Source organism: Phocoena phocoena, chromosome 13, assembly GCF_963924675.1.
Source record: "Phocoena phocoena chromosome 13, mPhoPho1.1, whole genome shotgun sequence".
In the NCBI taxonomy this organism is placed as follows: domain Eukaryota; kingdom Metazoa; phylum Chordata; class Mammalia; order Artiodactyla; family Phocoenidae; genus Phocoena; species Phocoena phocoena.
In genome coordinates this window covers 68,550,547-68,577,492 of record NC_089231.1, presented here as the reverse complement: position 1 = coordinate 68,577,492, position 26,946 = coordinate 68,550,547, and the positions used below count along the sequence as shown (strand labels likewise).

Below are 26,946 nucleotides of genomic sequence, written 5' to 3'. Positions count from 1 at the left end.
GAGCCCATTGTCAGGACTGATGTTGCCCGGTCCAGTCAGCACTGGTTAGGCTTGGTTCTGGAGAAACTAAAAAGCCACCATACTCAAAACCCTGCTTTTCCAGGTGCCTCCCTCCTGAGCAGTAGCTCTGGGTGGTCCAAATGCAGCAACACAGACCTGTGGAGTTTTTTCAAGTGTATTTTCTATTCCACATTTTTTCTACTTTAAATTGTAACCTTGGTAAGTTGTTTACCCAAGACAATTCACAATGAGTTTTCTTTTTAATATTTTGGGTGTGGTAGCAAGTAGAAGCAGATCATCTTAACCAACTATTTGCAAATATCTGAACAAAGTCATTCTGGTCATACAGGGAAGACTCCACAGAGGAAATGGGAATTGAATCTGGATTTTGAAAGAAGGTTCGATTCTCAGAGAGGAATAGATGAGGAAGGAAAAGGCATATTCCAAAGAGAATTCAAAGTTTATCTTTTGGGTGACTGGGAAACCCTGGGCCCTAGAGCACGTGTCTTAGGTATGATAATTTAGCATCTATCCTCTGCGCATAAAGTGCGATGGTGTTGGAATCCTCTGGACTCCTGCACAGGAGACAATCAAAGTTTCAGAACTTCTATCGAGGGGGATGTTTCAGTTACAGCCTCTGGGGTTGCAGACAGATTATTTCCATCAGAGTCCAAATGACTTAATGGCTTTCTCACCCCCGCCCCCCTCCTACACACACAGTTGAGAGTAGCTGTCTAAGCGACACCAGTGCAAGAACCGGACACGCCCCGTCATGGCCCAGCGGCACACCTCCCCAGACCGCCGGAGTCGTTCCCGTTCGATCCTGGGGGTGGGGGTGGGGGTGGAGGACCAGGTGCAGTGGCTCCGCTCCCAGGAACTGCAGATTGGGGCGGGGGAGCCGGGAAGGACAAGAATCTAAATCTTGCATGGGAGCAGGAGGCGTGGGGTCTCCATAGAGGACGCACATCGGCCCAGAGCAGAATGCGGTCCCCATTCCCGCCGAACTTCAGCAACCGCGAGGAGAAATGTCTGCCGCGGAGGGCGGAGCGCGGTGGGGGCGGAGCTCGACCCAAGGGGTGGAGCTAGAGCGTGGGGGCGGAGCGAGGATGAGGGGGCGGAGCGAGACGGTGGGCGGTGCGACAGCAAGGGGAGGAGCGCAGACGGCGGACGAGAGGCGGGGCTGGGATGAGGGGCGGGGCTAACACGGGGGCGTGTCCGGCCATCCGGCTCCGCCCCCGCCGCAGGCGCGCCCGCCCCGCCTTCCCTCTCCCCCCGGCTGCAGAGGCGGTCGAGCGCTGAGAGGGAGGGGAGAGCGGGTCACGACGTTGCCGGGGCGGGGATAACCCCTCACGTGGAGCAGATGAAAGGGCCGCAGCGCGACGCCCGGGGGAGCCGAGCAGAGCCTGCGACCCACAAAGCCGCCGCCGCCGCCGCCGCCGCGATGGGGCTGTGAGGCGTCCGCCCGCGCTCGGTCCTCCGCCGGCCCGCGACTATGCCCGGCCGCGCCCGCCCTCCGCGCCCTCCCGCCGCAGGACCATGAGGCCGCGCTCGGGCGGGCGCCCAGGGGCCCCGGGCCGCCGCCGCCGCCGCCTCCGCCGCCGCCCCCGCTGCCCCCGCGGCCGCCGCCTGCCGCCGCCGCCGCCGCTGCCGCTGCTGCTCGGGCTGTTGCTGGCGGCCGCGGGGCCCGGCGCGGCGCGGGCCAAGGAGACGGCGTTCGTGGAGGTGGTGCTGTTCGAGTCGAGCCCGAGCGGCGACTACACCACCTACACCACCGGCCTCACGGGCCGCTTCTCGCGGGCCGGGGCCACGCTCAGCGCGGAGGGCGAAATTGTGCAGGTAGCTGCCCGCCGCCCGGGCCCCGCGCCGCCGCCGCCACAAGATGGCTCCGGGGGCTGCGCCCGCCGACCCCGCCGCGGGCTGGCGGGCGGGCGGGAGGGGCGGCGAGGAGGCCAGCGGCATCCCTCCCTGGCTGGCGGGCGGGACGCGGCCTCCAGGGCGTCGCTGCGGGGGGCGAGCCCACGTGGGGGCTCGGCCTCCTGTGGGTCCGGGGAGCGGGAGCGGGACCCCGGGTCCGGGCACCCACGTTGGGGCAGCCGCCTCGGGCCGTTGGGGCTTTCGGTTTGCCTCAGGTGGAAGTCCCGGGAACTACCTGTTGAATGCCAACTTCGGAAAGATAAGTGATGAAGGATGGGTTGGCTTGTTCCAGGTCGCAGGCTGTCCTTCCCACCCGTGCATGTTCTTTTGGGGAGTAGCCAGCCTTGTCTGAGGGGCTGCACAACATCAGGTTCTCCCCTGGAACCTGCCGCCAGCCTCACCTGGGCGCTGACCCTCCTGTGGGGCTCTGGACAAGCAGCGGCAGGAGGAGAGCAGCGGGAGTCCGCCGAGGAGTGGGGATCGCGGGTGCCCTGGAGTGGACGAAGCAGGCAGCCCTCGCTGCGTGCCTCAGATTACAGAGGGTGGGAGGGAGGCAGCCTGCCCGCTTCTCGGCCAAGGACTTCTGCAGAGGGCCTGCAAATCGGGAGACGGGGTCGCTCACTGACAGGGCCTCCACCTTGCTCCAGATGAAAGAGGTGTGCATTCCAAAGGCTAGGGAGAGCTAGCTTTAAGCTGACCCCGCTCTTTCAAGGAGGAACTCTGAGCCCAAGCCTCTGCAGATGGTGAACTGGGTAGATGCCTTCCTGCTTCGGGGCTATGATTTTATCAACTTGTTAGTAGACAGCCAGCGTACTTACTGCGGTTAATATGCGTGCCTGGGATGGGGGCGATTTGAAACGGTTGGCTTGTCTTTGAACCTTTTGGGGGAGAAGGGTTGGCTGCAGGGCTCTAAGCTTTGGGCCTTCTGCACTTCACTCTTGGGTGAGTTATGAATGAAGAGAGGGGGACCGAGTGGAATAACTGCAAGCAGCCTTTCCTTTCCCCTCTCCTGGTGCAGACTCAAAGGCCTGCATGGTTAGGACAGGGAGCCCTGCAGCTTGGCCCTTAGAGGTGTGTCCTTACATTCCCTATCTTAAACTTCTGCAGGTTGAATAGAAGGGAAAACACATGTTGTTTGAGTTCTGTGACTACATATATGTTAAAGGATTTTGGACTTTTTTTTTTGATGATGTTATAATTATGGTCTTTATAAGATTTAGAGACCATGGTTTGCTGAAGATTCCTACACATTTCATTCACAACCTTCAAGCACAGTTTGAATCTTAAAGCTTACTCATTGTGACTCCTTGTTTCTCTTTGAGGCTTTCACTGTGGCCTGATGCCTATAGAAAATGTTTGATTTACAGCCTTCTAAGAGAAAAGATGTTTTAACGTGGCATTTCACTTTTTGAAGGAGACTTTTGAAGTTTGCGATTTTTATCTGCAGTGTTTTTTAACTTGTACTCTTTCTCCCTGGTAGTCTGTCTGGCGAGCTATCCGTCATGAGTAGTGCCATGCTTTGGAGATAATCTGGGGTTCGCCATTTAATACAAAATTAGCAGTTTAAACACACCATTTGTAACTTTTATCCTTGTGAGTGGAGAGATAATGTGTGAATTTGGCAGAAGGAATCTATTCTCTTTTAAAACTTTTTGAAGTGCTTATCAAACTCCTTTGTAGTCCATTAGCCTCACCAAAAAAAAAGTCAACAATTGCTAAGTAAAGAAAAATGACTTAAATGGTATTTAATAAGTTTACCTGTTAAGCAGTCACTAATAGGTGTCCTTAATTCCCTTATAACTGCAGTAATGCTGGTGAGTTTATCTGAGCTGTCTGAATAGTCATTTCTTGGTGTTCTCACTCTATATCTTTGATAACTTTGTTGTGAGGCCTACTTGCCGAACCTCTCTGTGTGCACAGGAGCTCAGCGTGGCTTCTAGGGCTGTGTGTGTACAGAGGCTGGCATGCTTTTATTATTTCTTCGAATACGCTTGAGTGAAGGAACTGGTGTGGCCCGTCAGCCCTGAAGGTTTTTGTAAGGAAAGCTGATGTTTTAGGACTGCTGAGAAGGAATGTCACATTTTGCGTGAGAAATGAGAATGTACAAGAAACAAATTGGTGTTCAGCTTCAGATTAATCAGGTTTTCTAAGTGCCCTTGTTGAACTTTTCAAGCCTCCTTCTATTTACTATCTTGAAAAAACTCTGCATAACTTGCTATTTAATATTTTATGGTCTTCAGAGCAGAGTTCATTTTCCTTTAACGAAACCTAAATAGTAGCACTTATAGGATTGCTTTTGTTATTTCCCGTGGGATTCCGCAGTCCTGTTGTTCATGCTTTAGGGGAGAAAAGAACCGTTTTGGGAGACTCTCTCCTTTAAGAATTCTAAGATAGGAAATTGGTTTGTATCACTGATTTTTTTCCCTCCCTATTGTATGCAATGGAAGTATGTGTGTGTGTATGTTTATAGAGTAGATACCTTATCATAGTCTGGTTTGCCCAGATACTCCTAATTAGAGTACCTGTTCATTCATCTGCATGAGTTGGAGTAGGGGGAGGCTTAGGGTGTGTGTGTGTCTGTCTGTCTGTCTGTCTGTCTGTGTCTGTGTGTGTGTCTGTGTGAGTGAGAGAGAGAGAGAGAGAGAGAGAGAGAGAGAGATTCGAACCTTGGGATTAGTCACAGGAGTCTTGGTTCTCTCCTTGTGCATTTTAGGCTTAAATAACTTTCCCAAGGTCATCAGTGTGCTCTGGAAAAAGAGATTTTTTTTTGACATCTTCCTCTGTGAAAGTTGTGAAAACAATGTGTTGCTATGAAATGCTATTCATTACTTTTATTATCTTATTTATTCATGCAGCATTAAAGCCCATTTGCTTTTAAGTGTCAAGCATACAGTGTGAATGATGGAGGAAGTAATTACACTTCTCGCATAGTTCTGAAGTGTGGAACTTTAAAGGGTTCTTAGACATATTGATACATATTTCATCTTTGAACCAATTTGTTGCTATTAAGAGATCCTTATCTGAAACTTTCAGACTTGGTTGTTCAACTCACATGGTTAGTGATGTTAAATAAAGGCCCAATTAAACACTGGCTAGGGTATGTGGATTGGTTAAGCAAACAAAGAAAACTTGCATAGAGGTGAAAGATTGTTTCAAAGTGGAAATGAATCTTTTCCCCTCTTGAAGTCACATATTTGGAAATGCTTGAGAAATTCATTTGTAGAAGACATCTGAATGGTAGGTTTTGTGTAACTTTAAAATCAGCCTCTCTGGATCCTGGGTTAAGTGATGAATGGTCTTGAAAGCACAGCTTGCTGAGAACATTTAAGAACTAAGCCAGTGGGACTTCCCTGGTGGTGCAGTGGTTAAGAATCTGCCTGCCAATGCAGGGGACGCGGGTTTGATCCCTGGTTCGTGAAGATCCCACGTGCCGCGGAGCAACTAAGCCCGTGCGCCACAACTACTGAGCCTGCACTCTAGAGCCCGCGAGCCACAACTACTGAGCCTGCGTGCTACAGCTACTGAAGCATGTGCGCCTAGAGCCCGTGCTTCACAACAAGAGAAGCCACTGCAATGAGACTCCTGCGCACTGCAAGGAAGGGTAGTCCCTGCTCGCTGCAACTAGGGAAAGCCCGCACACAGCAATGAAGAGCCAACGCAGCCAAAAATAAATACATTTATTAAAAAAAAAAAAGAACTAAGCCAGTGCCTTTAGCCATGAGGGGTGGGAGGAGAGCTGAGTGGTGGGTTAGAAAGGCTGAGTGAGGTCCTTAAATAGCCAGTGTTAACTAAGGGTATCAGAGACAATAATTTTAGGAAACTAATTCCTCTGCCTTGTTTCCCTGTCAGTTTGTTTCTGCAGTTTAGCATTTGATCAAACACTTTCTTTTCATCTCCATTTTAAGTTAACTTAACAGGCCTGCCTCTAAAAATTGACTTGGCCTAATAGAACAATTGCGTGCTGACAGCTGACCTGGATTTACACAAAAAGAGACTGCTGACTGTCTTGTCAGAAGGGCCTTCATAGGTTAAAACCAAGCATTTGATTTTGGGAAAAACATTAGGGCTGTGTTTTGTGACCTTGTGAATTCTTAGGGGCTCTTATTTTCTGTCTTGTTCTCTGAGATGCCCTGGGGATTACTAATACAGCTCTGTATGGAAATGAAGATGGGAGTGGGAGGTAAGTGTGGGGTCTGGAGACTAGAGAGGGTGGTGATGGCTTCCATTTAGGAGCATTTGTTTTGTACCGGGCACTGTGCCAAGCACGTCATGTGTTTGCTCATCTAATCATTACTTTAACATGGACTCAACAACGGTTGTTAACCCATTTCACAGATGAGGAAACTGAGGCTGAGAAAGGCGATTTGACTTATTCGACCTCACACATCTAGCTCATGATAAAACCTGGGTTGAAACCCAGGTCTTTCTGGCCCCTTTCTTCCTATTATCGCCAAATAAATAGGACTTGGCCGGCTAGGTCTTGGCATTAATTCACGTCTAATTTTTAAAATTATTTATTTAATTTTATTTTTTTTGGCCGCATTGGGTCTTAGTTGCAGCATGCGGTATCTTCGTTGAGGCATGCGGGATCTTTCACTGCGCTGCGGGCTCTTCGTTGTGGTGTGTGGGCTTATCTTTAGCTGTGGCGTGGGTTTCTCCCTAGTTGTGGCACAGGGGCTCCAGGATGCACGGGCTCAGTAGTCGTGGCGCGCAGGCTTAGTTGCCCCATGGCATGTGGGATCTTAGTTCCCCGACTAGGGATTGAACCCGTGTCCCCTGCATTGGAAGGTGGATTCTTTACCACTGGACCACCAGGGAAGTCCCAAGTCTAATTTTTAACAGTCTAGCATAGGGGTTCTTAACCCGAGGGACACAGACTTCCAGAGAGCGCCTGTGAACCCCTGAAATTATACACACAATCCTGTGTATGTGCACTTTCATTTTCCTGAGAAGATACATAATTTTTCACCTTGGTGGGTTCTGTGATGCCCCTCCTCTCCAAGAGGAAAAAGAAGCACTCACCTAGTACCTGTCATCAAGTAGTGCATCACTGAGGATTTGAGTGGCGTGAGTTGTAGAGAGGTCTACAGGTTTATGTATTTCCATCGAGCATGTTCATTTGATAGATTTCTACCAAAGCCCTATTCTGTACCAGATACTGTATTGCTGTTGTCTTCTGGAGTTCACAGTTCCTTATAGAGCCAGACGTGTGGATAAATGATAATTCTTCCCAACTGGGTTTCCCTACACAATAGAGCCCTTGGTCCTGAAGGCATCCATTGTCTCTAATGGATTAACTTCTCTCCTGTGCGTCTATCTGATAGTAGTTAAAATGCATCATCCTTGGGAGAAGTGAGAAGATGGTCACTCCCAGAATTTTGTGCATTTTAATATCGAATCATTATGTTGTGTACCTGGAACTAACATAATGTTGTAGGTCAGTTATACTTAAGTTAAAAAAAATAAAGAATTTTCTGCATTTAGCTGGTGAAGGGCAAGAAGGTGAGGCTCAATGCAGGGTGTGAGAGTGCGAAGTGCGGATGTTTGTGCCTTTGCAGTAATTCACTGGAAAATGAAACGGAGTGTCCGTCGATGTTGAAATGCCTTAAGAGCACTCCTTACATCTTCCTTGTGGACCTGGGCACAGGCCTATTTGCTTTTGTTCATCCCTGGGTCTCTGGTGCCTGCTGCTTATCAGACACTCACTATTAGTGAATGAATGATGGATTCAGAGTGGACACCAGGCAGACAGTGGGTCTTAATGGGCTTGGATTAATTAATTAATTGATGAGAACAATGTCATTTGCTTTGGCTATACATTCTGGGATTAGCTTTCCTTCTTGGTTGTTATTTACAGAAACTTGCTTGATTAGATGCAAAGAATGGTTCTGGTGGACCCACTGATATTATAATACCAGGTTGTATGAAAGTGACCTGTGTGTGTGCACATGTTCAGGGGCAGGGTACCTGACATAAAGGTCTGAAGACGTGCTTTTCGTGGTAAAACACTGATAATTGAGAAAGCCCTAATGTGAACAGCTGTTATGGATGGACAGACACATGGAGAATAGTTCACAGCCAAACCCTAGTGTCCCTGGGAATAACTAAAGGTTTGGTATTCAGAATCCTCATTAACCTGAATATATGTCATGTGAAAACTTTGCTTCTTGATGGTGTTTCCCACGTCTGGACGATGTGGATTTGCAGCTCATGACAAAAATGACTTTTAAATCCATCTTAATAATCCGAAGAACCAGACTCAGCCCTTTAATGTGTTCGATAAGGAGACCAAGGTCCAAAGAAGCGAAGGGCCAGGGCCACATGGTGAGGTATAGATGACCCTGGAGAACTGTCTGGGTCTCCTGACTTCCAGGCTTGGGCCTTCATGTCATCCTCGGCTGCACCTCGTCTGAGTGTGCCAGGGAGAGCCAATAGAGAAGCGTGCTTTATGATCAGGTGTATAATTGGGGAAAGCCAGACCTTCTAAATCTGCACATTGGGTTTAAGTGGTTGCTTTTCTTCTTTAATTTAGATTTAGAGTCGCTCAGTTTTCCTCTGTCAGAGTTTTTAAAAATAGGTAGTAATGATCATATGCTTCTGCATGCCAGGCCTTGGGCCAGTGCTGTGCTTATACTTAACGGACGAGGTAAATGGGCTGCCCCAGGTTTTCAGATGAAGAAACTAAGCTCAGAGAGGTGAAGTCACTGAGCAGGTCGGTAGCAGGGATCAGATTCAAACCCAGGTCTGTGTGATTCTAAGCCATTTCTGTTTTTACAAGACTGCTTCACTTGGCACTTTCTTCTGCTTGGGATGAGATTATGGCAGCTGATGGTGGAATTTAGAGTCAGTAATCCAGACTGATGGACCAAGAAATGAGTCTGTAACTTCAACTGAGAAAACCCTCCACTCTTAGAGATCTCTTCCCTCCCTGCCTCCCGCCCTTCCTTCCTTCCTTCCTTCCTTCCTTCCTTCCTTCCTTCCTTCCTTCCCTCCTTCCCTCCCTCCCGTTTTCTCTCTTTCTTCTTTTTTTAATCACACAGTCTCATTCTACCTTGTTTTTTCCACAAAGAGCCATTCTGCCAAGGTTGGGAAGAGGGACCAGTGACTTGAGTACACAACCGTCGCTCCGTGGCACGTCCGTTGTTGTTTGGCTTTGGGAAAGTTGGAATGGCCATGGCGCTCTGGCATTTAAAGGGATTTCTGACGTGAGACACACCTCCTTCCTGTGGCCAGCTTTTTAGAGCCATTTCGGAGCCTGCATGGCTTTTTCCAAAGAGGCCCCATCCTGTGTCCATCGCCCTTCTTACTTTACACAGTCTGCATGTTCCCTGTGATTTGAAATTTGATTTAAAAGATTGTAAGAACCTAAAGCTGTGGCTTCTCCCCGCTCATGCCATCCTCCTGGCTGTTAAACCTTCCCATAGGTCTGCATTTCCGCAATGGACAGGCATTCACTGCTGCCTTCTGTCCCCAGACCCTGTGCGGGGTGAGGCAGCAGGTGGGGACGAGTGAGACACTGGCCCTGCCTGCATGCAGCTGAGTGGAGGGGGTGGACAGCGTGCCAACCACAGGTCCTCTGGTGGAACACGCCTATGGGATACTGAGGGTATGCCTGGCCCTGGTGCTATGTGTAGACCTGGGCAACCCATTCTGAAGAAAAACGTCTGTAATGACACAGTACATGGATTTGCGCCTTCTGGCCCTTTCTGACTCATTTTTTTACCTACCTTTGAGGCTAAAGCTGATAACCCCTTCGTGGAGACGTGCCTTTATACCTGTCAAACAGGATGGGGAGGCTGTAAAGAGTAGAGGTTCTTTGTTCCATTTGCAGCTTGAATGAGATGTTTTAAAATCTGACTTTTAGCGGCTCTGTTGACTCATGATAGTGTGAAGAGAATGAGGTCAGCTGGCCTATTGTGGTTCAAGGGAGAGCGTTTTATTTTTATTACCCTTAAGTTGTGTTGTAAGACTTGATATTAACCCCCTTCTTTCCCCAGCAGCCAGTCTGTTATGGTTGTTTAGAAACTCAGTGTGTAGAGCTCATTTGGTGAAAACAGACTTTGATGATTCTAGAAGTTTCACGAGGGAATTTATGTTGGAATGGGGACTTCTGGTCTCCTGGTGCAGAAGCTGCTGCATTTTAAAAATAGGAGAGTAGGGGTGGTGCTCAATTAGGTGTGTGTATGGGAAGCCATTCAGTGCTGTAAGAATTTAATTAAAACTTGATTTTCTACTTAAACTGAGTACCCTAACTTGTCAGCAGACATTTATTGAGTTCTTACCATGAATACAGCCTAGAGAAGAAACATATACACCCACAATACAGTTTGTGATTTACAGATGTCATTTGCATGATTTCTCCCATACATATTTGGGCAGTTGAATTAGCTGCACTTAACAGAGGAAACCAGGGCTGAGAGTGTAAGTAAGCTTCTCAAGGCCACAGCTGGGAGTGAACTTGGGTCACTTGAAGACAAAGCTCACTGACCCTCTTGCTTAAGGACCTGGGTGTATTTTGATACAATTTGGGCAAAAATGTTAGAATAGATTCATTTTACATTACTTCTTGTCAGGGCCAAAATTTTCCTTTAAAAAAAAATCATCTTATTTTTTAATTATAAAAATAATGCATATTTATTGTAGAATACTTGGAAAATACAGAAAAGTATGAAAAAGAAAATCAATCCCGCTGCCTACACATACTCTGTTAACCTTTTGTGTTTTGGTATAGATTTCCTTTCTTTTTTTCCTATGAGCTTGGAGGGATTTTTAAGAAAATTGGAAAAAACATTACATAGTGTTTATAACCCTTCATGTACCTTAAGTATTTTCCTCTTACTAATAAATACTCTGAAACATTTTAGTGTCTTGTTTTTCTTTATTGTAAGTAATGCTGTGAGGAACATCTTTTCTCTGTCTCCTGATTGTCTTCAAAGAATCAAGTTCTAGAATTGGGACCACTGGGTCAAGAGGTATAAACATTTTTCATGCTCTTGTTATGTATTGTCAGTTTGCTCTGCAGAAGAGTGGATCTAGTTTACACTCCCCAACCAGGTCCACACACACCCACTCACAATGGGTAGTATCTGTTTCTTAAAAAAAAAACAAACCCACATCAGAAAACATCATAAAAGTGAAAGGCTATATATTCCTATCACTTAGTAAATGGTAAAGTACTGGCTTTTTCCCTCTGCCATGAGGATCCGAGTTATGGCCAATGTCCGCATCGAAAGGAAGGTACCTGGCGTGGTACCTAGGTCCCTCCCTTGTTGGCGTATCTGAGCACAATCCAGGAGCTGCTACCCTAGTGTTCTGGGCAGGAACACATCGGCTGGCCAGGCAGATGGCCATGCTCCGAGGCCTAGAGGCGACCTCACGGGAGGGACCACTGTGCTGTCAGCATACCCTGTGGCAACTGATTGTGGCCCAGGTGGGTGCTGCTGCACTTGATGTTTTCTGCCCTCTTTCCCCGTCCTCTCATTCAGAGTGATGCCGTCAGTTTGTGGTGGGCAGAGATGCATTAGAGCCAAGCACCAGACCGTCAGGGTGCCTCCAAACAGCAGGCCCATGGGCTGAAAATGGCTTCTTGCTATTTTGTTTGATCCCTGTTAAAAAAATCTAGAAATTTTACATAATAACCTGGAGCTTTGGCTCTTCCTGAAAAATGAAAAGATCTGGCAACGTTGGGCCCACATTCCCACATGGCGACAGCCTGCCCCAGTGGAATAACAGCTGCCCTCTTCAGATGGGACACAGGCCCCAGTTTATAAGCCTCTGTTGCATTGCTGCGGCTTGCTGCGTGCACTGTAGTGATCCAGTGTCTACCAGTGCCTGGGCCCTGTGGGTATTGACGTTTGACATCCGTTCTATCACTGGAAGTTCTGGAGCTGAAAGCTTTTAAGTTGCACTTGGCAGGTCTCTGTTCTCTCCTTTCTCGGCCATTTGCGTTTCAGATGGCCATTAGTGGCTTTATGACACTTCACCAGACCATGTGAGCCTCAAGTTCTGCTACCGGGGAGGGCTGCACTGGCCCTAGGGTGACCAGAGTGTTCTCTTCACTTTGACATAGGTGCTTTCATTTTCTAGAGCCATTTGGCCTGTGCCTTCTTTATAATCTTTGTCCCTTCTCTCTTTTTGCTCCTTTGTTTCTTTTGACTGCAAGAGTCCTTGATTGAGCTGGAGGGCACCCTGGAATGCTGTGGCTTTGCTCTCCTTTTACAGTGAGGGCGCTGTGGGCAGGCTCCTCAAGCCTTTGGTCACGAGAGGAGCTGCGGTTACAACTTGGGTCTTGGTGTTCCCAGGTGCTGGTCTTTCTAGAGCGGCATCCCACTCTGATGCTCAGGTTCCAGCAAATCTTCCACATGCTTTAGGGGCCCCCATGAACTTTCACCCATGTTATCTTGTTTCATCCTCCCAACTAGGAGCACCTTCCCTGGATTCTACCCAGAAGGCCGTCTGCTGTTCAGGTTGTCCTGGTTGCCAAGGCTTGTCCCACACTTGACGTAGAATGCTTTTCTTTGTACCTATTGTATGCTTTTACTTAAATGCGTTTGACATTGTGTGTTCAGCACCTTTATACGATTTTTGGAACCATCAATGGGTACTCGGCGACTTGGCATCTTTTCAGAAAGTGCCTCAGTCTTGGAGTAGGTGGGAAGCAGGCAGCTAATGGCATGTAAAGAATGTTGCAAGCTTGACTTGCAAAGCCATTTCAAAATTTAAATCAAGGTAGCTTGTGGCCAAGTCAGAGGAAATGAACTTGCTCTTTCCTTGCTGACCTTACCGCTTCATGCCAGGTGCTGCCTAAGCATCTCCCTGCCTCACAGTCTCACTCCTCCCAGCAGTTCTTCCCCTCCCCACCGGATTCATCTTTCCAAAGTAACCTCTGATCTTGTCATTCCCTTGATCAAAATCTTTCAGTGCCATCCTGTTGTTTACTAGCGAGCTGAGCACAGAGATGGCCTGGGATGCGGGCCTGGGTCCTGTGTGTTCCCACCCTTATTTCCTGAATGGGTCCTGGGCTTTCTTCCCTCTGTGCCCTTCGTTTTGGATTGCCCTTCTGCGGGAATATGTTTCTACGCCTCCATGTTCCTGACCCCCACCTTTGCCCCCTACCCTCCTATCCTCTCTCCCAACACTTTCACCTGTGGTCAAACTTCCAGCTCTTCCCATCAAGTGTTTCCAAGTTCTACTGGTGGGTTCCTTCGACTGAAGCACTCCACTTTTCACTTCTCAGCTGGTCTTCAATACCTTATTCTTTGTTTTCTTTTCCCCACAAAATCACAGCTCCCAGCAGAGCGGGCTTGTGTCTTACTCATCCCCCTGTTGCCCTGCAGTAAAACTCTTAAATATTTACTGAGCTGAAATTCTTCTAGATCATGATACTTTGGGATAGGGTAGTGATAGAGATGTTAGTGTAGCCAGAAGAAAACTTGGTTTTTTGAGGGAGAGCTTTCTGTGATTGTAGAAACAATTCACAAGACATGGGTGTGTCCTAGGGATATTCCAAGTAGTTGGGAATGGAGCAGACTCTGAAAATAATTTCACCTTGCCTCTGTTCTCCAGGCCTGGAAAAAGGAGGTGGGATCAGGACGTAGCACCATCTGACTCCTCCCAGGCTGGCGTGTGGCTGCCTGGGTGCAGTGTTCAGAGCATGCTGGAGAAGAGACATCTCAGCCTGACTGTAGACTTTTAGGGGGTATGTTTTATTTAAATATGAACAATATTTTGGTGTCACTTAGAAAACTGGCATTTTGGGGAATAGGAACAGTTACGTGTAGTTCCAGAATGACCCATCCTTACTTAAATTTATACCATATTGTTTCCTCGATCCCCCTCCCTCCAGTCTTGGAAGTTCTGGCTGAGCCTGTGTTTAGGTGCTGGATGGGAAGCAGTTTTAAAGGACTACAGTAGTATTTCTAAAGAGACCAGCACACTACGAGTGGAAGAAATTTAGATTTCAGTTTAATGAATGTGATTTTCTACTCTTTAAGGGTCCCACTATAAGCATTTGGGAATTATTAAGTTATTGCTTCATTATGTACATGTTGAAATTTTTTTGGGTTATTGTTGCTGTTTGTTGTGGAACAGTGGTTATTATATGGGTGCTGGGGCCTCCAGGAATATTCCGGAGTCTATCCATGACGTGTTATAGTTCACTTGTACTAGAGGGTTGTCATGCCTTTTCACGGCATGTCCACTCCGGAAATGTTCCAGTGCCCATCAGTAAATATCACCCTCACTCAGGGAGTTAAATGAACAGCTAATGCGTAGTTTTGAAACTTTGGAGTTATTAGGTGTAAGTCTCTAGGACACATATAAACTTGCCTGGCATTAAATGTGCCGTATGAGTGATTCAAGTTCTAGAGGCAATTTTTGCATTTCCTGACTCTTGTGTTTAAATTTGCAGTCTCAACATTGCATCACCATAGGATTTCACATTTAATGAATATTTATGTTGAGCCGAGTTCTATACAAATGCGATGGTTTCTGACTTGATTATAGCTTGCTGTGTGCTGTGGCCAGGAGTGCCCTACAGACAACAGAGCTGGCACACGTCTTAGCAAGCCAGGCCCTGGCGGATGTGGTTAGGGACCACAGTGACTGGTGCTCTGGTTGCCATGCCAACCTTGTTTTTGGAAGGGGGAGGCTCTGAAACAGCAATGGGATGGGGGTAGAATAGTTTTGAATATTCCAAGTGAAATTATTCCCTATATGTGTTCCTACAAGAAGATGTAGAAAACTCTAGAATTCTTACAACATGCTCAGATGACATTAATTTTCTTAATAATTAATTTTTAAAATTTACTTAGGCAAGGCTGTTTTAATTGTCCTCTTGCAAACTTGTCTAAGTTCACGTATAAATGTCTTCCCTACTTGCTGCAGGGTAAATAAGGAATCTTCTGTGTCTTACTATTTACAAACCCTTCCTCCCACCTCCTGCCAGCATCCCTTGCCCTCTGGTAACTCTGATCCAGTAATGGCTGATTGGGGGAGGGGAAGGGAAAGAACAGTAGGTGGGATGGTTGGGGGACTCCCCCTCCCCAGCTCCTTATCCTCATTCCTCCCTACTTCCCATTTCAGGAAGGCTTATCCTCTCCCCTCCCTGATCGTGTATATTCAGCAAAGACCATGGTGACAGGTGCCATCACCCATAAAGTGGGATCCTAGGATGCCCAGCTCTCAAGGTTTGGCATTCAAGAGCTGGGAGAGGAAGAGGAGTGATGTGTCTTGGCATCCAGCACTGGAATTCTGTCGGCCCCTTTGCATATGGTATCCCGCATAATTCTGTGGTGCTTGGTGGTGTGCAGTGAAAGGTCCAGAAGGGAATTGATCAGGCCTGGTAAGCCAGATGGGAGCCCTGGATGGCAGGATGGGATGGGATGCTTGGGCACCATCCTCTGTCCTAGAGCCCCTCTACAGAAGAAGACCCAAGCCACTGGAGGCTGGACTTGTGCAGCTTCAGTAGCTCAGGCAGTCCCATGACGTAGAGGGCCTGTCCTCAAGGCTCATCCCACAGAAAAGAAAGCACCCCACCCCTTTGTAAATTTATTTATTTATTTTTGGCTGCATTGGATCCTCGTTGCTGCGCGCGGGGGCTACTCTTCGTTGTGCATGGGCTTCTCACTGCGGTGACTTCTCTCGTGGAGCACGGGCTCTAGGCACGCAGGCTTCAGTAGTTGTGTCACGCAGGCTCAGTAGTTGTGGCCCGTGGGCTCTAGAGCGCAGGCTCAGTAGTTGTGGTGTACGGGCTTTGTTGCTCTGTGGCATGTGGGATCCTCCCAGACCAGGGCTCAAACCTGCGTCCCCTGCATTGGCAGGCAGATTCTTAACCACTGCGCCACCAGAGAAGTCCCTGCCTTTGAATGAAAACTTACTATTTCAGAAGTGGATGCTGACCACACATCTAATCGTTGCTTGCTGACTTGGAGTCGCCTGTGTGACTCCGCAGTAGATTGTCTCATCTTCAGCACAGGGCTGGTGTCTCAACCTTTTAACATTTCCCCACTCCAACACAAAGGGTCCCTCTGCGTGAATTAGGAGAAGCTGTCCCTTCCTTAAGATACCTGGCTTCTGTTTGCCATAATGTGGATCTAGGATGACTCCAGATGTGGACAGCGCCCCCTAGAGTTGTGCAGGCTTGAGGCACCTGTCTGCAAGTTGTTCCCTCCTCTCCAGCGCTTCTCTCTCAGAAGTTGTGATTTGCCGCTTCTAATTTCTGTAGTCTATTCCTAGAACACCAGGGAAGCACGTTTGCCAGAATTGAGTGTAACGTTAAAAAACAAGATACCAAGGTGAGTAAGGAGTTTAGTACACGGATTCTTGACATCTCCTTTGGCTGCTTTTTTGCTTTGTGCTGACTGGAGTGGGGTCCTCAGGCCTTGGGTGCATTACAATTAAATGGATAGGCCTTTTGTGGAGCAGAAATGGCATCACCATTTTATGGGAGAAGATACCCATGTCTTCCTAGTAACCAACTTAAAAATTAACTTTCTGTCTATAACCTGATTTGGGTGTAAGTTCTCTTTAGTTCTGTGTTACAACCTTGAACCAACTGTATTTGGGAGGAGTTGGGACAGCACTTCCATGTCATGGGACATTGGTGTGGCTATTAGAAGCAGGAGTCTGCACCTTTGCTATGCAGACACCCAAGGTTTGTCGGGTTCCTTAAACTGTGTTGTAAATTTTGCAGAACCAAGTGGTTCTGGATTTCCTTTGCTGATGGGAGAGGCAGCAGAGCACCAAGTCTGGAGCCAGACTGCCTTGGCTTGGACCCGACTCTGCCAGTTACCTGCTGTGGAAAGGTGACTTTGCCTGTCTGGGTCTCAGTTTCTTCATCTATACAATGGAGTTGAGTTACTCACACCACGCTCTTTGTGTCTAGTGATGATGATGAAGAAAATAACATACAGAGTTACATAATGTTCCTCACATATACTAACACTTATGTTGTAGTTCCCAAATGGCTGGAAATTTTTATTCTAAAGTCGTAGTTTATCAAGGTTAAAGAATCCAAAGATGCTAGTCATTGACAAGAGAAATGATCATATTGTAGGTATCATTTCCAACATGCTCAGTGCTGACCACTTGCACCTGTGTCCTTTCTCCCCCTGGAAGCACTCTGCGAGGGACCGGGGTGTTCACACCTTGCTGATCCCTGGTTCCCTCTTTCAGCTCTGTGTCCTGGGCAGGGGTGGGGCGGGGGGTGTGGGGGTGTTTGCTGCGGCTCCATCTGCTCACCCCTGCACGCTACAGCTAGATCACCGTCCAGGCTCTGAGCTCTGTCACTTGGGCCCGTGCGCACACACACACAGACACACACACACAGAAGCATGTGAACTGCAAGTCCGGTGCACAGGAGGCTGGGTTTCTAGGCCAGCCTGTCTGTTGTTCCTGAGGCCGCTTGGCCTGCACATGGGCATGACTGCTCGGAAGGGAAGCGGCGTTGTGGCTTGCTTCTCTGGATCCAGCCAGGTCACGTGGAATGTTGTGATGTGCTAAGGCTGTGCTCTGGGGTCCTAATTATGTGGGACCTGTGGCAGGCACAGGTGACTTCAATGATTGATTTGATCCGCTGTGCAATTATGCCAATGCAAATACTGTATTAATGTTAACCCCCCAAGTTAGGCACATGGACTTTTTCTAAAAATGGGAATGATATGAGTGCATTGTGGGTTTTTTGTTTTCTTTTTAATAATTCCCCCCACCGACTCTGCCAAGACTGTGCAGTGCATTCCTCTCCTTGAATGGAGACGGTAGTTTCCATCTCTGTCTACCCCCTTCTCGCACATTCCTGAGACTGGGTGACGGAAAGATGCCCCTTCCCCTTCTGTGCAGGTGTGTTTTCTCCTTGCTTTCTCCAAGAGGTACCGCTTCTTTCTACTTCAAGGCCAAAGAATCTTGCTCCTCAAAGGATCTGACGTCCTGATGGAACTTTCTTAAATGGGGACTCTTCTGGTTTCCTTAGGATCCTGATCCTGAATGTGTGTAGGGAAACTGCTCGGTGACTTCCTGCAGTGACCTTGAGTGTGCCTGGTGGGGCTCAGCTGTAATTTCTCGTGAGGCACTCGAGCGAGGTCAGGGCTTCCACTCGACACCCTCGCAGTGTCTTAGGTGAAGGGCCCACTCACAGGGTAAGTAGAATGCATCTGGTATCAGGAAGTGAGGTCATTCTTACCCAGTCCAAACTGGAAAGAAGAAAAGCCTCTAAATAAGCAAGCAACCTAACCTCACCTTGAAAACGATTCTGGGCCAGCCTCCTCCCTTCTCTTCACTCGGCCTCTGAGCGGACCTGGTGGGATTTACCAGCTTTGAAGTCCTAAGGTGCTATTTTAATACTTTTCTTTTACACTGCAGGTTTCAAGACCGATTTAACTAGATTCTGGAGGGAGCTTACTTTACAGCATTCTTAAGAGCTCGGACAGTCTTGAAAGAGTTAAACTCTAATTAGCTCATTCCTAAGGTATTTAATGCCCTTATTAAAACTCAACTGCTCGTTCGCTTTTTTCTTTAGTGAATCAGATTTCTCGAGGAGCTGAGCCCTCACTCCTCAGATCACAGGCTCACATGTTGAAGCTGGCAGTGCTAGAGGCTAGTTCCTATCTGTGTGACAGCATTTTTAATTTAACAGGACCGCCTTTGATGTTCCCAAATATTTATAGGCAGCTTTAGATCATTTCAGCGTGTGCTTTCTTTTTCTTTTCTTTTCTTCTCTCTCTCTCTCTCTCTTTTTTTTTTTTCAAACTGGAGCAAAAGTTCTTCCTCATGCAACAGCCTTCCTTTTATCCTGTTAGTTTATTTTTGTTTCCTTTGCAGCTTTGGCGAAGGCTCTTTGGCTGCATTCACACACACAGGATTGACTCTTCCTTTTGCTTCTTTGGTAAAGGCTACCTCTGTGTATCATCTGCCTGCTTGAGTTTGCTTAAAGCACTTCTCTTTGTCCCTTGACTTTCTAGAGACTGAGGTTTTTTCTGATTTGGATCAGGAATCTGCTCTTTGGCTGACCTGAAACCTTTTAGGTCCATGCAGAGACCTGGGCAATGTGTGTGAAGGTGTCTCTTTATGGATGACCAGGCTGCGCTGTCCTACTCTGCCTGTGCATCTTGACCGGGCCTCAGCAAGTTATGATTTATGATGTAACTTTGGCAGAGACTGTTGTAGCTGGGGCAGGAAATACAGATAGACAGAACTCTGTTCTGATCATTGCAGGCTTGCTCCATTTGGCTTTGCTGGACTTCCTGGCCGAAAGTAATAGAGAATGGTCGACTTCAGACTCAGGAATGGGAAAAACAGAGCTGTGATGTAGATTTGTTAAACCATTAAGGAAAAGGAAAAGGAAACTTTGTACCAATCAAATCAAATGACAGGACAGAGGACAGTGGTTTCTCCAGCTTGGACTCTGGGTAAACACTCTGCTTGTGAAACAATCTAAGCTTTTTTTCTTACCTCTCAGCTGCTGTCACTTCCCCGGGCCTGGAACCTTTCTGTGGCTGCCTTCATCACTGCTGGCTGCCTCCTCCTACATGGAAGGCTTTTGGGGCTGAAGGTCACATAGGTGGTTGGTGAAATATTTGAATGAATGAATACTGTGTCAGACACTGTCCTTGGAGCTTTACATCCTTGGTCCCACTAGATCCTCAGGACCATTCTGAGCGATAAGAGGTTCCATCCCTGTGTTTCTAGATGAGGACACCAAGGAGTAGAGAGGTTTAACACAACTAGTGAATGGAGAAGCTGGCCTGGAACACAGGACTGTGTTTCCAGCCTCACCATAAGGTAGTCTGAGGTGGGTAAATCCGATGGCGGTCTGCTGATCTCTTATGACTAAAAACCTTTTACATCTAACATCAGCTGTGAGTTGCATTCTGAGAGTTCAGAGTTGACCAGACTTTTGCCACGTAAGGGGTACAGTAGTGAAAAGCAGCGTCCTGGAGTCAGGCCAGCATTTGCATGCCGGCTCTGCCACTGCCAGCTCTGTGGCCTTGGCCAGGTCACCCAACCTCCCTGAACTACTGTTTCCTCATCTCTAACATGGGACAGTATAGCTTGTACCTCCAAAGGATTGTGAGGATTAAATGAGATAATATACGTAAGGCATCCAGTAAGTGCTTAATACGTGTAGTACCTGTGGCTTTGCTGCTATAGAATCATCACCCTCAAGGAATTCACAGTCCTGCCGGAAGGACAGTCAGGTAAAGCAGGTGAACGTGGTAGCTGCCGCAGAGATGTGCTAGTGCTTAGCATGGGCCCAGGACAGAGCCACCGGCTTGGTTTTCTGTCTTCTTTCATTCAGCAGATGCAGATTGAGTGCTTGCCCTGTGCGCGGCAGAGCTTTGAGTCACACTCCCCTCCCCCTCCTGAAATTTCCCTTTCCCTTGGGGGAATTTGGGTTAAAATGTTAATTGCTACCTGGAGAAAAATTTCCAGAAGTCATTTTCACATGAAATCCTAAGGTGCCAAATGGGCATTTGACAGTTTATCTCTTATGGCTTTGTGTTATCCTTCAACTGTTATTTTAACCTTATCTAATTTTCCCAGTCTCTCATACATGAAAACGGTACTGTCCTTGAGAATGTACAAGCGACTTGCCGAGGGAGCAGGTGGTGATCCTTTTGTTCCTCACAGTGCCCAGATGGTGTCCGTGCCTTCTCATGGTCTGGTTCCGTGGGGATTTTGTTGATAAGATTTTGCTTTGATTCGGTTTTCCAACCCAGTGCCATATTCGGATTTGATTACCGGCACTGTAGCTTGTTTCTCTGCTTAGTTTCATTGTCTCTGTCATTGGCTGTCTGGAAACATAGGTCCCATTCTTCACCTCCCCACCCCTTCACAAGCCGCGGGGATGGTTGTGCAGGAGAACTTTTTAACTAACCACCGTGTGCGTGGTACAGAGTGGATGGTTCATAACTTTCATTTGTTGAGTTGATTGATAACATATTTAACCAAATATGTTAAATATTTTTAACAAGTAGTACAATTGAACAAAAGATACAGTTGAAAGGCAGTTGCTATTGTCTTCTATATACTTTAAGAACCCAAATAAGCCTTTTTTCTAAAATAGATTTAAGGTAATTTCTGTGCCTTTCTCGTAGAGTTAGCGAGCTTTCAGTGGGAGGTTGGTGTTTTCTAAATACACTGTTGATTTGAAGCTAAGATGATGCTCTAACTACTTTTGGACCATGAACATAATGTTAATTTTTTACCTGGCTCTGTTTGAAGGTACCACCAGCATGGGTCAATCTATTCAGCATTGGTACCCATGCTTTCTTTAAATAGCATGCTTGGGCTTCCCTGGTGGCGCAGTGGTTAAGAATCTGCCTGCCAATGCAGGGGACACGGGTTCAAGCCCTGGTCCAGGAAGATCCCACATGCCACGGAGCAACTAAGCCCGTGCGCCACAACTACTTAGCCTGCGCTCTAGGGCCCACGAGCCACAACTACGTGCCACGTAGTTGAACTCTGTTGAAGAATTCAACACACGCCACCACTGTTGAAGCCCGCGCGCCTAGAGCCCGTGCTCCGCAACAAGAGAGGCCACCGCAATGAGAAGCCCACACACCGCAACGAAGAGCAGGCCCCGCTGGCTGCAACTAGAGAAAGCCCGTGGGCAGCAATGAAGACCCAACGCAGCTAAAAATAAATTAATAAATAAATCTATTTTATAAATAAATAAATAAATAAATCGCATGCTTAACTTCACATTAAAGTAGCTTATATTCAGCTAAATCAAGCACTGATTGACTTAGGAGGAGGGTTTGGAAGAAGGGTGAATGGGAGAGAGAGGGCAGCATGCGACTGAAATTTGCTGCAGGTCAGCTCCATAGTGTCCATGAGAATTGAGCAAAGCCGATTTCTTTCCAAAGAACCCCCAACAACCCTTGATGTTTACTTACCTTCTCTTGGGCATCTTGGTGGCGTCCTTTTGTCCTCGGTCCCCAGTACACTCCAGCCATGGATAAGGATAAGGCAGTAGTGTCTGGAAGCACATCTCCAAGCAGTGTTGGGTAGTGTGCAAGGCTGTTTTGGAGGGGAGAAGTGGGCGTCACTAATAAATTTGGACAGAAAGAAGTCTAAGAGGGTTGAATTAGTCCCCCTGGGGCCTGAACGTGGCGATATTTATGTTTTCTAACAATACTTATGGACCATCCACTTGCCCCATGCCCTATGGGGTGTGTCTGCCCCGACTCTGGTTGTCAAAACTAGGAGCAAAGGCCATTCCACATCGCACCCCTTCCTCCGGCTCAGTTGGACTGCCGCTTGCACAGTCAGTCGGACGCAGTGTGGTTTTGCTCAAGGAGGGGAAATCCTGCATTGATGATAACAGTGATAGGACCTGTGCTTGCAGTTTGGGTGTTTGTAATTGGGGATTAGAGCTGTCTGGGCAGGGAGCAAAGCTGAAGGTAATGGTCGAGTAGAGACCTTGGGTTCCCAGGCCAGGCCTTGTGTCTCAGTTGGGCTTTTTAGGCACCCTTGCCTGCAGAAGGTTTTTTGGTTTTGAACCACTTTCCCAAATTCTGAAGCCCTTCCTGGTCTTAAGTCTGTGGAAACTTGCCCTTTGGGGATGGGCAGCACCTAGGAGCTGACAGCCTCTTAGCCTTGACCGTCCTGTGGCCTTCCTGTTGGCCTTGTTCACTGCCCTGCTGTGGACTCTACCTCTAGACCAGGACGGTTTTCACTTGTACTGATTTTCTCAGAAAATAATCAAACTAAAATTTGCTCTTGCTGGTATAGGATGATTATGCAAATCAGGTCCATATGCTATGTTCCTGGAAATGTTCAGCAAAAAGAAGAAAAGGCCTTCCTCTGGCTCATGTACTTTCCTCATTTACGCAATGAATTTGATGAAATCTGGTTTGTGCCCGGGAGCCTCAGTTTCTCTGTTAGACTTTGGATCTGAAATGTAGTAAGGGGAAAGGTGAGGTAACGCAGTGCCGTCTTCTGTGGATTGGAGCAGCCCCAGTGTCTTCACCAAGGTCGGCCCTGTTCCTGTGTTCTTGGGTACGGCGGTAAGGAAACCTCGGGTGTATAAAGGTGTGTCTGGCCATGCTAAGTGCCTTCTTTCCTAGAGCGGTTTGATGGATACGGGCTTGACATCTTCTGGATAGTGTTCACAGAATCACTGCCGGCCTCCTTCTGAGTGTCTGGGGGCATGGGTAGGGGGGAGGGCTTATGGGCCATTGGGAAAGCCAGCATGTGTCCCTGAGATGGTGACATGGCTGGACTGAGTACCACATGCCTGGGGTTGCGGGAAAGTGCCTAGAATTGCTGAGAAGCTCCTGGGGGCGGGCCTCCAGCTGGGTTCTTAAAGAAGGCTGCCGCTTGGATCTTAGCCCTGCCAGCCTGTGGGTGGGTGGGTGGGTAGGTGGGGGGCATTCCTTGCTGAGACCCAGGCTGGCTTGGCATCCGATGGGGCTTTTCCTAGCTTGTGGGGGTAACAAGTAGACCGGAGGCCACCTGGTGTGTAACGTGCTTGTGGCAGAATGAGGCATGGCTAGGAGACAAGACGCCCGATCTGCTCCCCGATCTGTCACTTAAGTGAGACCGGAGGGGAACCAGCCTCCCTGAGCCTCAGCCCACACATCAGTAAACTGGGTGAGATGCCTGGGGGCTTAGATCTGTGTGCCCGGGGTGGGGGGTGGGGCAGGAGCAGGAAGGGGGAGAATCACCCAAACTGGACACCCAAACTGGAGAACCAGGGAGGGAAATGAACTTCAGAGGGCCAGTAGGGGATGGACAGGAGGGGCTTTCAATGTCAGGGAAGGTGTTTGACTTTTTTTGTAGAGACTGATTGGTCCCACAGCCATGTGCGGTAGATGAGGTCTATGTACACGGCCAGATTTTTGATAACACCACCTCCCCTGGTCTGTGTTCCCCAGCAGCACAGTTTGTAATCACACCAGCCCGGAGGCTCAGTTGGGAGCTGTGCTCTCCTCTCCTGAGAACAGCCTGGAATGTAAGGGAGTAAGTGGCATTCAAATGAAAACCTTGAATTCGCTTTATTAAAGATAAATAAATTACATGCCAGCTTTGGCCTTTAACTGTTAGTACTAACAAATTGCTCTCCACCCATATTCTCAACCATTCATGACACCCTGGGGAAATTTGCTGTTGCGGCTCTTTTTTCCGAGAGTTTTTTTTTAATCTACCATGAGTGCGTAGAAACTTCGGGAGGGCAATTCATCAGCTGCCATTCAGGTTCTGCCCATAACCCATCAGTTGGGGCTCCATCTGTTAACAGTCCTGGGTTTCAGAGGAGAGATTTCGAGGTCCGTTAGGATTAGGCAATAGAGTGATAGGGTGATTTGGACATTTTTCTGGTTATTGACAGGCCTTACTGTGGCTTCTCCCAAATGAATGAGGAATATATTTTTCTAAATCCAGCCACTGAGCCAAATGAGCCACACTAGGATAAACTCTGTTTGTTTACAAATTATGAAGAGAAGGGCCTGGCCATTAAATTCTTCTGGGCCAGAATTCCTACCCCTCTTCAAAGTTGTAATCAAACTAAACAAACACTTTCCACAGGAACTAACTCCCTCCTGAGAAGCAGGAGCAGATGCTCCTGGGAGGCCTTTAGCAACTTTGGAATGTTTAAAGTAGAAATATGTAACCAAGGTGAAGTTGTTCCAGAAGCGTTGCTTGCTCTAGCCAGGACCAAAGCACGTGTCAGCTTTTTAATTTAGGGCAGGAGGTGCAGAATGATCTGGGCCAGTCCAGGCGGAATTTTCTCTAGGATGTTTAATTTTCTATTTTCATCTTCCCCTGCTTCTCATAATTTCAGTTCTTTGTGACCTTTATTCCTTTCTGCTTAAGTAACTTTTTTTTTTTGTTTTTTAGCTTGATCCTTATCTCTTAGCTATGCTGGATTACATCTGGGGATCAAGGAACCCTCCTCCTAACCAAAGCACTTAATTATTGCTTCTCTGTCCCTAGGAAGGATGTCAGGTGCAGAGCAAACACTCCAGGGGAGGGAGACAGAGGCTGCCTTGCCTTTGTTGTTGTCCCATAAGACGTGCTTCTGGGGATAGGCAAAGACCATCAGGCTCAGGGACAGAGTTTCCCAGCTCTTACTGATTTGGGTCTTTACCAGCTGGCTTGATTTATTTTGGTTTGGGTATGCTGTGAATTTTTAGGGCCTCAGGCACACCTGTATTAAAATAGAGGTACAGTTTCTAATGCCAGATGCAGATTTCTCTAGATTGTGCCTCAAAATGAGCTTTCTTCAAGGCATCTTCTGAAGGATACCAGTCCTACAGAATACTCTGGAAAGGGTTCCTTGGTGAGCTAACTTTGAGAATGCTGTTTCTCATCATTGCCTCTTGGAGATTTAGACTGCACAGTAGTAATAGCTCTGAGAAATACTGCTGAAAAGGAATTTAAATGAACTCTATTCAAGCTGGCATTTTGCAAATATCCTTGATCCCAGAACTCGTTTTTCGAAGGCCCCAAGGTGCTGGGGAAATTCCACTCTCAAATAGCTTGTGTTAGGTTGGTTTACGGGCCGGGCCTGTCCAGTTGGTGTCCCACTGGATTATGAGCGCAGAAGCCCAAGACTGTGTTGATTTCCAACTTTCCACAGGGCCCTGGGATACAGTTGTGCCCACCAAGAGGGGTCAGAATGCCTTTCAGCTGTGATGGGACCTTTTTTTCCATTTGGGCTTAGCAGGTTTGTGGTCTTCTCTGTACTTGGGTGATGGATGGGGTAGGGGTCGGAGTATAAAAGAAGCAAGAAACAGCACCTCTCTTTGAAGAATTTAATTTCTACTAGAATGGGAAGATTCATGAAAGAGTTAAACAGAAATACCTTCCAAGCGGATAGGAAGTGATACCAAAAAGCAAGCTTAGCACCGGGTCCAAGCAGCCTGTCCTCTGGGCGCTTGTCAGGGGTGGGAAGGAGTGCGTGTGTTGCAACTGAGCGAGCTGTGGGGAGATAAGATAAAGGAGCACCCTGGCAGCTGGGACGTCCTAAATGACTTGTCATTAGACTCGGCCCTGTGTTTAGCACATGTTCACGCGGAACAATCCCTTAGACTCCCCCAAGGTTGGCGTGTTAAGAGTTGGATGAAATGCAGCTCTGAGAGCTCTCTGGAAGGGAGCTGTCTCTGGCTGCTCTGCTGGATTTGGGGTTGGCCACCCTCCCCAACTCTGACTCTTTAAGCTGTGAGTTTGGCTGCCGGGTTTTGGGGGCCAGCTGCCTTGGAGGTGCTGGGCTGAGGTGAATGGTTGTGCATTTTTCAACTTTGTCTACCTTGGTTAATGCACAAAAAGATTAAATACGCATTTCTGGCTCTAGTTGCCTTTAGGAAGAATGTGACGTGAGCAGGGCTGAGATGCTCCTCCCCCTGTGAGGTGCTAAGAGGAGACTCCAGATGAATTTAAATTCTTCTCCAACAACATGTCACATTTCATAGAGTGTTGACATAGGGCTTTTTTTTTTTTTTTAACTTTTTAAAGTTGGGTTGACCTACCTGATGGATATTGTCAGCAGCTAAGTTCTCTCCATAGCCTTGGGCATCCAGCCCTTTGCCTCAGTGGCTTTTGATGAGGCCCCAGGCTCTGCTACTGCACTAAGGGTGGGGCTCAGCCCCTCCTCAGCTTCCCCCCTCAACACACACACACCCCTTAAGGAAGCATCCTCTTCTTGCAGGGTGCTGATTGTCAGAAAGTTCTTCCTTACACTGAATCAGACTTCTGTGCTTTGGTTCTGGTTCTGCTTTCTAGAGTATATTAGTGCCCTAGGGCTACCAGAACAAAGCACCAAAGAGTAGGTGGCTTACACAACAGAAATTAGTTTTCTCACAGTTCTGGAGGCTACAAGTCCAAGAAGAAGGTGATGGCAGGGTTGATTTCTTTGGAGGCCTTTCCCTTTGGCTTGTAGACGGCCAACTGTCTTCTTCCTGTGTCTTCACATGGTCTTCCGTCTGTAACTGTCTGTGTCCAAATTTCCTCCTCTTAAAAATGACACCAGTCATATTGGATAGAGCTCATCTTTAACTTAATTACCTCTTTAAAGACCCTGTCTCCAAATAGTCA

General features: G+C 47.7%; 1 protein-coding gene across 1 annotated transcript in view; it reads left to right on the top strand.

Annotated features, from left to right (window-relative positions):
• The first annotated feature begins 1,536 nt into the window (after positions 1-1,536).
• Positions 1,537-26,946, top strand: part of ZNRF3 (zinc and ring finger 3) — a 145,582-nt gene continuing 120,172 nt past the window's right edge. Inside the window, exon 1 of the mRNA XM_065889508.1 lies at positions 1,537-1,836. Coding sequence (XP_065745580.1) covers positions 1,537-1,836 — 300 coding nt within the window. The remainder of the gene's footprint in view (positions 1,837-26,946) is intronic.